Below are 12978 nucleotides of genomic sequence, written 5' to 3'. Positions count from 1 at the left end.
ACAACCAAAGTTTACTTCTTGGGTGCACTGTAAAACCAGCACAGACTGGCAGTGTTGGGGAGGGTGAGACTTGGCTCATCATGGTTACTCCAGGAAATTAGGCCATGGTGAGTTGCACATTGCTTCTGGAAGCTTCTCCTCATGTTTCAGTGGCTAAAACAGAAGTCACATGGTTTATTAGTCTTCTCTTGCTGTGTAACAAATTACCCCAAACTTAGTGACTTAAAACAATACCGGGGAGGTGTTTATAATATTATATCCCAGTGTATTTCTGTGGGTCTGGAATCCAGAGCAGCTTGGCTGGGTGATTCTGATTCGAGGTCCCTCATGAGGCTGTAGTCAGGGTGTTGATGTGGTCTCTACTCATCCCAAAGCTCAACTGGAGGAAATCCAACTTCTAAATTCATTCCCAAGGCTGTCGACAGGCCTGGAGCAAACAACCCAAAAGAAGTGGGGAGAGAGCATCTGAGACAAAAGCCATGGTTCATTTATAACCTTGTCTCAGAAGTGACATGTCATCCTAGGGGGTGGGATCGTGGGAGGCCATCTGAGATACTACCTGCCATATGTGGTCATGGGTTGACTGTGAGCCCCCAACAGAACGCTCTATTTCTGTGCAGTTCAGTGAGCAGAGAAGCCATGTTTCCTTTCTCTCTGAGAAAAGAGTACGGGAAGCCATCCCAACTTCTCCTCCCCATACCGATCTATTCTCAGAATCAATAAGAGCTCAGTCCCTGGCTTCTCAATCCATCATCTCCTGACAGTGCTAAATTTACTAATTCACTCCAAAGAAATAATGTGGTTTTAAATCCAATCAAGTCACTTTGTGATTCACTCCATTAATCCCACTGATATATTTACTTGTACCTAATGATGTTACAAATTTGCAAGTGGGGGGAAAGAAAAGAATCAAAGGCAGCCTTATTTACTTATTCTTTTAAAATGCTGGCTTTGTTCAGGAAGTGTGATTGGATATTGCTCTTTTGCAGCAGCTGGTTGACCCTTTGAACCATACTCCTAGCGAGTGGGATGAGGGGTGGCCTGGTCAGGGAAACAATACACAGTGGCAGGCGGCTACCATCTTGCTTGTTTAGGCAAAAAACAGTGAAGGAAGGGGATGCACCCACCCCATGCAATTGGGAAGGCTGCCTGGAAGAAGAGGCCAAGCACCCAGGCAGAACTACCCTCAGCATATTAGTAGGGGCTCCTTTGGATCAAGGCCTATGAGTTACCAGAACCTCTGAGCCAGGAACCTCAGATCATTCTCTTCCAGCCCTTTCATTGTACAGATGAGGAAACAGGTCCAAGGGGTGTATCTGTATAGAACCCAGGGCTCCTGAGTAAGCCCATGGGCATTTCCACTTCACAGCCCCTTCGTCAGGAGTCCCGCTGGGAATGAAATAGCATCTTTTCTGTATGCTGGAATGATCAAGGGGTGGGCAAGGATTTGGAGGGGCGGAGCCAGTTCATTCATGGTCCCCCTCGGTGTGCTATTCATTTGCTTCGGGCTTTTCCCTCAGTCTGGAGTCCTGCCCACAGTCCCGGGTGGTCAGCATCTTTCTTCACCCATCAGGGCCCTGAGTTAATCGACATCATCTGTGGTTCTAGATCACCGGCAATTTGAAACCTCCCTGGCTGTAAGACAGATGGGCGCATTCCTGGTCCAGCTGGACATCTTGCTGATGGCAACCCCCGCCCCCCCCCCAACACACACACACAAGTGAATAGCGGAAATCCCATCCAGTGGGTCTCTAAGATAGGGAAGGATTCTCTGTGAGTCACCATCTTTTGTTTGCATCCTTGCTGAAGGTGCCCGGAGGGCTGATGCTGCTTTTTACCAGTAGAGGGCAGAAGAATATAATTTATTCTCTTGGAGAACAAGACAGAATTCTATAGTTTCTAGCAATTTTGATGATTTCTAACCATGTGACTAAAACTTGTTGTTCTATCTGGAATGGATCCAGGCTATATTTTGAGAAGGAGGTTCTCAATTCTTTAGGGCTCACCCTCCTGTATTTTTTTCTTCACCAGTGAAGACAGAGTCCCTCTTGAGGGCTGTCCAACCTGTGAGGGGGTGTCCTGAAGCATGAATGGAAAGGGCCAGGCACACAGCGGAGAGCCGGGAAAGGGGACTGGAGAAAGCAGTGTTCTGGAACCTGTGGGCAGGCGGGCGAGGCAGGCGAGGCAGAGCCCTTGTGGTGGGGCAGATGGAGGAGAGGATGTGCCTGTGCAGCCTGGCTGCAGCTGAGGAGACAGGGTGAAAGGGGAGGACCCAGCGAGGAAGGCTGGTTGCAGTCTGTGTGGTAGGGAGGTGGTGGGTTGTAGGAACAGGCCAGCCATGGGATGGATGGACCCCGCGGGCAGTCCCCCTGGGAGGACTCAGCTGGCCATGCATAGACCAAGGGTTCTGCTGCTCTACATCTGTGTCTGATCCCTGCATGGCTCCCTCATACTCCTCTTCTTTAGGATAGATGCCTCTTGTGACAGCACAGGGAAAGAACGATGGTGCTGCTGGAATTGCTTTTGTAGGATACCTTTGTAAAGCTGAGACCCGTTCAGAACAGAACCTAGAAAAAAGGAGGACTTGGTATCAGAATGTGCCCCAAATCCTCAAATCAACCATCCTTAACAGTGGGTTTATCAGGAGATTGAGAATGGCAGCCTTGAACAGACCGCTTATTAAAGTGGTATGTAGATGGCCTCATCTGAACTTTAGAACATTCTTCTTGGAGGTTGGGTGTTACTGTTATCCCACTTAACAGCGGAGTTCTTCTTATGCAGAGATGATGAGTTCTACAGGGTTCTGGTGCTGGAATCAGACCTCCATCTTATTCTTTTTTTAAGATTTTATTTATTCATTCATTCATGAGAGACAGAGACATAGGCAGAAGGAGAAGCAGGCTCCCTGTGGGGAGCCCGATGCAGGACTTGATCCCAGGACCCCGGGATCTCACCCTAAGCCAAAGGCAGACGCTCAACGACTGAGCCTCCCAGGCATCCCCAGACATCCATTTTAATCTTAGCTACACCCCTTCCAAGTTGTGCAGTCCTGGGGGCATTTCTCTGTGAGGGTCTGTGTGTGGATGACATGTGTTAATCATGCAAAGCATGTAGCATGGTGCCTGGTAGGTAGTAGGCACACGGTAAGCCAAAGATTCTCATTTCCACAGCTAGTAGGATGCAAACCCCACGCCCCTGTCTGACTCCAAACTGGGCAGTTTGTGTCCTTAGAATTTCTCCAGGACTTTTGCCAGAAGGCTGCCTCCTTCCATGGACAAAGGCCTTGCTGAGATGACCTAACCTCATCAGCACACACAGACTCTCATCCTGAGGCAGACCCCAGCTGGCCCCTTATGGCTGCATGGCATTTGTCCCTGGAATAAGATATGTCTGTATGTTTGCTTCATGGAAAAGGTCAACAGCCAGGAATTGCCTGCTCTGCCACTCCAGGGCTGGCTGCAGGAGTCGTCAGATTCCTTCATGTGAGGCTAATTAGCTCAATGGCCGAGATCCTGGGCATTCCATGCTGCCCTCTTTGCTCAGCCCCTCCTTGTTCTCAGTTTCTAATTTGGTCTGTAACTTAATGATAGTTTTGGAATGCTTGAGTCTCCTAGCAAAAGTTTCAAGAAATAGATTAAACAAATAGGTAAATGGACAAAAAGAAAGAAAAGAAAAACTGCTCGGAGAGCCCAAGGCACCACTTACACATCAGCGTGGCCTGGGAGTCAGAAATAGGTGTCTCTAATTTGCTTCGATCTCCTTCTCATAGTCTTTGGGTATCCTCATGGGTTGGTTGGTTAGTTTTAAAATGGTTTGACATACATACATACATAAAAATGAATAAAACACACAAAAAAAGGGATGCCTGGGTGGCTCAGTCTTTGAGCATCTCTACCTTTGGCTCAGGGTGTGATCCCGGGTTCCTGGGATCGAGTCCCACATTGGGCTCCCCACAGGGAGCCAGCTTCTCCCTCTGCCTACATCTTTGCCTCTCTCTGTGTCTGTCATGAGTAAATAAAATCTTATTAAAAAAAAAAAAAGATTTGACTCTGTTCCCAGTATTTTTCTTTCCTACCTACCATGGTAGTAGTCCTCAGAAATAGGAGAAAAACCCCAACCCCTTGTGTTTACACAGCCTTCAACAGAGGAAGCAAACAACTCCCAAAAGCTTGCTTGTTTTACCCCACAAAACCATGAAAACACTCCAAATGTCAGATTCTGAGACATGGCAGGGTTAGAAAAATGGATCTTGCAAAGCAGAAATTCTTCAAACCAGAGACAGCTATGCAAAGGCAGGCTTGGACTGTGCCGGTCTCATGGTGGGCAGATACCTCCGTCATGGTGATCCTTTAGTCTATTTCCATGCCTGGGATGACCAAGGGGCTGATGAGTGCCTGGGTAGAGCTTAGCTGGTCAGCCCAGAGTCCCCTGAGGATGCCATGCCTTTGCTAATGCTGCACCTTCACTCTAGGATATTGTCCCCATCCCATTCTTTTCAATGTCTTTTTGTCCTTTATGGTCCCCGTTTCATTGGCAATTAGGTACATCTAAGTAAATGATGGGTGCTTTTCATTTTTGTTCTGGGAATCTTACCACAGTCTTCATGAAAAAGTTGAATGGTAGTAATTTTCTAAGATCAAGAACCTGAATAGAGCTACGTTGAAAGAAAAGACATTTTCACCCCGTTCCCCATCTGTGCCTGAAACACTTTCACGATTCCAAGCCTGCCCAGGATCACTGTTCTTAGAGAGCATGAATTTTTATTTCCTAAGCCTTTTGTACTAGTCAGAGTGGGCTTGGTTCTGCTGCAATAACAAACACCTCCAAAAACCTTAGTGGCTTAGAATAATACTAAAGGTTCGTTCCTCATTCTTGCTGTATATACAGTGCAGTGACCCTTCATTCATCATAGCCTCTCAGGGACCATCTTAGGAGGATTTCACAATCAGGCAGAGCTTCCATGATCAAGCAGGGCAAGAAAGTGCAAGAGTCAGGCACCAGCTCATATGTAGCTCCACACAGAAGTGACTTGTATTCCCCCACTCATATTTCAGTGGCAAAATTCTGTGGCACGTGACTACGCCTAAGTTCACGGTAAGGGACAGGTAAGCCTCCTTGTTCTAGAAGAGGAGATCCAAATAAAGACATCAGTAGCATCTACCCCACTATTCTTTGGCAGCCAATCTAAAAAACTCTCTTTCAGCATTAGTGATACTAGGATAGTAATTGCCGACCAGTGATGATTGCAGGCAGGTGGGGAGGGATTTTCACCATCACTTCCGTGAAAGTGCCTCAGAAAATACTTTTGTCAGACTGGGTTTAAGCATTAGCCGTCTTTTTGGGAAGTGCCAAAATCAGGACTAGGAATCCACCCCCTAAGCCAACCCTGACCCGAGGGACAGCATGCTCCAAAGCTGAGTGGTTTCTCCTCAGAACATTATTTCTTTCCTTGCCTAAGTGCTCTGGATGGTTGCAATGGAGAGGGGGAAAAAAGAATCAATACTTCCTAAAATGGTCAACTGTGATTTACCTAAATCTCCCCCCACCCCACACTTTCCTACAGACCCCTCTCCTTCTCCTTGCCCACATGACAGGCATGCTCTAGTCTGACACAGGTCACATGCTCTTCCCTGCCTTACAAATGGTGAGCGAACGTTGGCTTCCCACATGCAAGCACATACCTACGGGGAGTGAGTTGACAGGTTCACATAAACCTCCGCCTCCCCACTGCAGCATCTCTCCCTGGGATGTTTCTTCACACATAGAAGAGAGGCACTAACTTCCTAAGTAAAATAGGGACTCTCAACGAGCTACTAATTTTGTTCCTCTAAACAACCGCCAGGATATCTCTCTCTCTCTCTCTCTCTCTCTCTCTCTCTCTCTCTCTCTCTCTCTCTCGGCTCACATCTGCCAGCTTTCAATTCCCCTTTATGGAGCCCATCAACAACGGAGGGAGATACCACAGCTCCCTTTTACGTCTTTTGTTTTCATTCATTGCTTGGCAGCAGGTGAAAAAAACACAATGAGTAACTGAAGAAAACATTCCTGCTCAGCTACCCGAGGTGATCTGACTTCCTTTTCTCTTCTTATGTTTGCATCAAGATGCTTTCAAGATCACCTTGGGTTTTCTCCTGCCTTTTTTAAGCTTTACCATACTCTTAAAAAATAATAATAATAACCCTATATCATGAAATTCCCATTCATGTAAATATATACCTAGAAGTAGTTATAAGAGCTACCATATACAAAGAGCCTGTGTGTCAAGTGATCCTTGCTCATTACCTCTTATCCTTGCAAGCGATCTTGGTGGATGTCACCTTTATTTTTGCAAGTGATCAAAGTAAGACTCAGAGAGGGTAAGTAGCTTGCCCAGCATCACATGCTAGTAAGCATGTGAGCTGGGATTCAACCCTACGCCTGCCAAAGTTTATACTCTCTTCTCTGACGTGCAGCAAGTCAGAAGCATCTTGTCCATTGTAGTGCCCTAAATATTGCTCCTGCGTTGATGTCAAGGCCTCCAGGACAGAACCCACTGATGCTCCGAAGACCAGCAGCAAAGTTGGTGATCTTAGGCCCATTGCACAAAGCACTGGAATTAATCATCCCCCCAGGGAGCCCAAAACAAAGACTAGACAGACAGCTCAGAAGGGCAGTGTAGCAAAGTAATAAGGAGTCTGGCCCTTGGCATCTCAATGCCTATCTTTTAATCTTCAACTCTGTGAATTTGGGTAAGGTACTTAAACTTTCTAAGCCTCCATTTTTCTATCTGTATAAGACTGGGATAATAAAAGACTCTACCTTTAGGGTTGCTTGGAGGGTTGACCAGAACAGTTAAGAATACACGCTGGGTAAAGCCTAATGCAGAGTAAGCCCTCAGTAAATGATGGCTGGGATCTTCATTAGTGGCAACTGAAGAGACTTTAGGGAGAACATTTTACAAATGGTGAAGTGCTCATCTGAGTGTCTGTGGTCCTTTCTTTTGCCACACCTGTCCATCCATCTGGTCTAGGCTTGCAGCCTTGTTAGTTCTTAGCTCAAAATGCTCTGACCCCATATCTAAGAATGTCCTTATATGCTCCAGAGGTATGGGATTATCGTCAAAGAGACGTTTCTAAGCAGTTCATCTGGGAATGCTCTAAGAAAGGCAGTTGTAGAGAAAGACAAAAAAAAAAAAAAAATCTGCAAAGCAGTAAGCTATAGTTTATGTCTTCATGACTTCAATTGGCAAATCAAAGAAATAATAGTACAAGACAACCAAACCACATGTACACCTGCCTTTAAACATTAAGTTGGCTGCAAAGCTTTCTAATAAAGGACTTCCCCAAATCACAGGCCACCACCAAGATTTGAATTAACCTACTCACTAGCAGTTTGGAAACAGGACCCCAACCATAAATATTACACTAACACTGTTTAAATGCTCAAGCACGTGCCAGGGACTATTCTGAGCAATTTTTATCTGGTGTGGCTCACTTAGTCTTTCCCTGAAACTCCGTAAGGTACTATTACCATCATGGTTTGTCCTGCAGATCAGTCAGCCAGGCACAGAGAGTTCAAATCACTAGGCTGAGGTCCCAAGCTGAGAAATGTCAGGATTTCACTCCAGGCATCCTGCCTCTTGACTTCATTCTGTGCCACCCCTTATGATCTGTGAACCTGATTCAAGACCAGGAGTGGGGTGTTGAATGGGATCTCAGGTTAGTTTCTTTTTTGAAGGGTGCAAGTGAGTATACACAGTAAAAAATACACCCTTGAACAATGTTTCTGTGCCCTTGTGCTTTCACCAGCACACCTAGGCAGTTCTACCAAAGCCCATCAGTTCCAGGCTTAATTCAGAGGGTGTCTGGCTTCTCACTGTGTTTGTTTAGACTGATACAAACACAGGGTAGACAAGAAAATTAAGGAGGGAAAGAAATCAGCCTTCAGCTTTAGGAGAAACAGAAGCACCCATGTGGAACAAAAAGCTGCTTTGTGAAGGGTCCAGTCTGCCTGCCGCCCCCCGGGCCCTGAAGGCTATTTCCAGAGCCCTCTCTTGTGCAGCTGACTCAGACCCTTAGCCGTATGCCAGCCCTGCTGTGTCCCCTCCCGTCCTACTCACTGTCTTCTTTCTGGTTGCAGGTAACCTGGACATCACTCCGGACGACCCCCGCTGGATCGGAGCCTGGTGGGGTGGCTTTCTGCTCTGCGGTGCCTTACTCTTCTTCTCTTCCCTCTTGATGTTTGGGTTTCCACAGTCTCTGCCCCCACATTCAGACCCTGCCATGGAGAGCGAGCAGGCCATGCTCCCAGAAAGAGAATACGAGAGACCCAAGCCCAGCAACGGGGTCCTGAGACACCCTCTGGAGCCAGATAGCAGTGCCTCCTGCTTCCAGCAGCTGAAAGGTAGAGCCGCACCTCGAATGTGGTTGGCCAGGGGAATGGGGGGGGGAGGGGGGGGCGGTGGTCTAGGCTGATGGGGGAAAGGGTGGTGCTCAGGACTGGGTTCTGGGGGCTTGAGGTACTTGTTCTTTTATCAGGAAGTCCTTTCCTGATAGCAGGCATTCTTCAAAAGCCACATCCAAAGTGCTTTTCCTTTGAAGCGCTCTGTCCTCCTCTCCCCTCTACGAAAGATGTGCTCCTCTGGAAAGAGGTAGGAACTCAGTCTTAATAACAAAGTCCCACTTGAGAATGTGGCGAAGCTCTCCCAGTCGTTTTTAACAGAAAACAGATGCATCTTTTCTGATAAAATGGAGTGATGTGGAATGAGAAGCAGCAGCACCCCCTGCAAACATACACACTCTAGCCCCATGGTTTTTTACACATTTGGCAAGCTCTGTTCAAGGCAAGCAGTGCCAGAGCAGCCTGGAGCTGCTGGGTTTCTGTCACGGTCCCCTCCCCACCGTGGGGTCTCCGCAGTGCTCTGTAAGTTCCAGGACCCCCTCTCTTGGGTCCCTTGAAGAATCTGCTGAGTTTTTGAAGTAAGGAAGGAGCAAGGCTGGGGCATTCCTCCTCTGTGAGGCTGGGGTGGGGGGAAGGCGGATGACCCACTTCTTGGCAGGTTCAGGGTGCACCCATCAGCAGTTCCAGTCTTCCAGTGGCCAGTTTAGAAACGGTAAGAGTCTCTTCACCAAGCTTTTGTGCGACAAGGAGCACTGTCTTTGGAGATGCTTGAGAGCCACGTGGAGGAGCTCATCACAGCCCCTGGGCTCCGGTCCCTGCTCTGCTCTTCACGAGAACTGAGATCATTAGCTTCTCCACGCTTCATTTCCACGAGTGTATAGTTGTAATAGCATTCCTAAGTGACAGTGTGGCCGTGAGAATTAAAGCACTGCCCGCAGAAGACTGTCTGTTAATAGTGTTCGTCAGGGAGGGATTGCCAGAACTTGTGCTAATTCCCAGAAGAGACTAATTAATAATCTGCTGTTATGTCTGAACCCATGTTCCACAATCGTTTCTACCAAAGTAGAAATTTGGAACTGTCCAAAGAAGGTCTTAAAAGTCATCTCTGTAAGTTGCAGAAATGCATGAGTAGGAGGCGGCCATCTACTTTTTGTCCTCAGGGGTTGCCTTGGCTTGGACTCCCAGGAGTTTATGCTTAATAGGAGAGCCCCCCACCAACTCCCACCCAAACAGCTGGCCAGAGGGTGATGTCTACTGCCTAGGTAGCCTTACAAAGTGTCCCAGTAACCAGATCTGCAGGAGTAAATGGGGCTGACCCAAGTGGGCCTTAACGGGAGACACCCTGGACCAAAGCAGTGGCAGCCTTTCTGGGTCTTTGTCCCATGGTAATTGCCCAGAGCTCCAATTTCAAGAGCTACCCCAGTCTTCTCTTAACTTTCATCTTTGGAGATGCAAAGATGAAAAGCTATAATTGTACTACCAAAGTACTTACCATCCAGCGTAGGGACAGAGCAGTAAGCCAGCAAAGGCAGCCTAATGTGGAAAGGATGGCAGTGCCAGGCAGCAGAGGAGTTTATGGACGTTCAGGAGACAGGCAGGGGAGAGCCCACATCTTGGGTCTTCAGAATTCTTGGATTATGATTCAGTTGCCCCTTAACTCCTTTGTTCAGCATGTACTGAGATCCTGCTAGGCTCCAGGGACACAGTGGTAACCCAGGCAGCTTATATTCTGGAACTTACATTGCAGCCATTGGGGGTGGGGGGTGACACACAATGGGCAGAGTTGAAGCAATGGCAAGCTGAATGTTAGACGTTCCATGGCCTAGCTGACAAGTACACAGTTGGATAGACAGGTCTGAGACTCATTGCAAGCCATAGTGATCATAAATTGTGGCCTGTAGATACATAGACTCCACTTCTCATAATTAATGATTTTTAATTAGAATTAGCAATCCCCAGAGGCAGTAGGTCTATTAATGGACCTAAAGAATGTCCCAGCAGGAAAGGAAGGCAGTGTGTCCAGAAGAATCCCCAGGAACCAAAATACGGTGACATGAGCTATTATGCTAATAAACAAATTTTACATACGCCAGCACATGGATAGGGGACCATGGTCGTTTACATCCTTCATTTTTCCATGTGATTCAGTGTTTTTGCTACGTGGACATTTCCACTGAAAGCACCATGCAGTGTCACCCGGTGCTCCTAAACTCTTTATCCAATTTGCAGCCTTGAAAGACCCTCTGGTCTCCAGGCAGTGTGCAGTACAGATAAGCTTGAGTAGCATTGCATATGGAGGAATTAACATTGGTCTAAAAATAGGTATGTTGCCATTTCTCATCTGTTTCATTTGAGTTTGCAAATAGGTTTCTTCTTTGGCCATCAGTCCGCGTCCCCTGCCATGCTCTACAGATAGGGAAGGCTCCTAAGAAGAGCTGGTGTTGTGTCCCAAGAGCAGCTGCTCCATCCTCCCTCCTGCTGGGACTGAGACTGAGACGATCTCCCCTGCTCTTGGGAGAGCAGCAGGGCTATTCATCTGGGTTCCGACCCAGCTCAGCCACTTCCTAGTCTTGCAGTCTTGGCTACACCGCTTAACTCCCCTTGGCTTTAACATACGGTGTCCTGTTTATAGGTGAGGAAACCGAGCTCTGTGATATAGGAGTTTAGGCTTGCAGTTTACTTTTCAGGGTGCTCTCCCCCTCCAAAAAGTGGGCTTTGATGGTCTCTTTCCAACAAAGTTGGCCATCATTGGGTTTGCAACTCTTAGAAGTTGAGGAGAGACACAAGGCCCAGAGTGGTGTTCTATAACTGTGTAGAGAAGCTGTTATTTCTCACACAGCCCAGAAGTCCCCATCTTGTAGTGACTGTCACATAACTGTTTAACAAAGCAGGCAGCAGACAAACAAACGCTTGGGTTTGTTAAACTCCAGTATCTTCCTGTGTGGGAGTCTGCAAGCCCAAGACACATTTTTGCATTTCATCTGTGCCACCAAATAGCTTTTTCTTTGTGCCCTGGCTCTCACACTCCTCTTCCCCAACCATTTTCTTCAGAGCATTTGGCTGATTCATCTTTCAGGACACACCCCACCCCGTCCCATCCTTCCTCTGTGTTTGGCACTATGTCCGCTCATCCTTTCTATGCTGTAGCCATGTGAGGGCTAGAGAGCACCCATGTGGCCTCCTGAATCTAGATGCCCAGAGTTTGTAGAACACTTTGTTAAAGTCTCAACCCAGAGGGAAGAAGGAATTCAGGGGACTGTTAGACAAAGGCATAATATTATCACCAGCTGGTATGTTAAATCTCACATCTCTGGTGTCACCTGCTCTGGAAGGGGTTTGATGGTTGGGATCCAGGCTCCTTCAGCAGCCATACTCTGTGTACCTTCCCCATCATGCTCTGTCTGGTTCCTTCAACACATCAGACATTCCCCTCTCTCTTCTTGGAAGAGAAAGGAATGGAATACCCTTCCTCTGTTGGTCCACTCTGGATTAGATTCAGTCCCCACCTTTCATGGAATCCCTCCCTACAGCCCCACTGTGCCCATGTGCCACCCACCCCCCATGTCCAGTGCTGGATTAGCTATATTCCTCTGTCATATACCCAGCCTCTGCAAAGCACCTGTTATCCCACCACCTGGAGACTTCTCAGCTTATCTGCCTTTGCCCAAATCTTGTGTTCTCCAAGGACAAAGCTTTCATGCATCTTTTTATTTCCATTGCACAGCACAATGCCTGGCATGTAGGTGATACCAACTGAATGAATGGATGAACAAACAAACGAGTATCCTCTTGCCAGCATGCATGCACTCACACACACACCAGTGGTGAACTCTGGTTTTCCACACACTATCATACTTAATCCTCCAACCCTATAAGGCATTGGTATCATTTTACAAAAAAAAGCAAATTGAGGCTTAGAGATTGAAAGGAAAGGTGTTTGAACCCTGGCCAGGGGCCCGGTGCCTGTCTTCCTAACTACAATGTGATGCTCCATCTTGGGGCATATAATGGACTCTCTTAATGGAGAAGTGGCCTCAGCAGGTGCTAGCCGACTTCAGCAGAGCATACTTAAATTTCCAGCTGCTGGTTGCAACAGCACTGGTGTACCGTAAAACAGTGGGTCTTCTAGACGAAGCTACAGGCTAAAAGGGCGGGAGGAACCCACTCCCTGCAAACATTGGCACGTCCTGGCCCTCTCTGATGGGCTCTCTAGCTAGGATGAGTGTAACTGTTCCAGAGGTTTAAAATCCGAAGGGAGGGCCCTGCCTTTGATCTCTGAAAGAGAAGAGCAGTCAAAACTGAGCACTCTTGTCTCTGTACACTTCACACTGACTGCCAAGTGGCCTCTTCCTGTCTCCGAAAAGATAGCTACAACTATCTTTTTGGAGCAGCCCAACTGGCAGGGCTCGGGGTGGGGTAGGGGGGATTTAGGCTCAGAGTCTTACTACCCCCAAAATGTGGAGGGTGGTTGACGAGTTTCCAGGCACTTGCAGGGACCTCCCACTGGGCCCCCACCATCCAGCTGATGCGTGAGTGTGAGTGTAGCTGATCTCCATGCCAACCATCCCATCACAGAGCTCAGGGTTAAACTACATTTCC

General features: G+C 47.6%; 1 protein-coding gene across 2 annotated transcripts in view; it reads left to right on the top strand.

Moving 5' to 3' along the window:
• Window positions 1–12978, top strand: part of SLCO3A1 (solute carrier organic anion transporter family member 3A1) — a 303455-nt gene that overhangs the window by 226947 nt on the left and 63530 nt on the right. For both annotated transcript variants that reach the window (XM_025438159.3, XM_035714824.2), the window contains exon 4: window positions 8119–8382. In XM_025438159.3, the coding sequence (XP_025293944.3) occupies window positions 8119–8382 (264 nt within the window). The remainder of the gene's footprint in view (window positions 1–8118; window positions 8383–12978) is intronic.

This window comes from Canis lupus, chromosome 3, assembly GCF_003254725.2.
Source record: "Canis lupus dingo isolate Sandy chromosome 3, ASM325472v2, whole genome shotgun sequence".
Taxonomy (NCBI): Eukaryota; Metazoa; Chordata; class Mammalia; order Carnivora; family Canidae; genus Canis; species Canis lupus.
The sequence above is the reverse complement of the archived record's forward strand: the minus strand, read 5'-3'. Positions and strand labels throughout refer to the sequence as shown.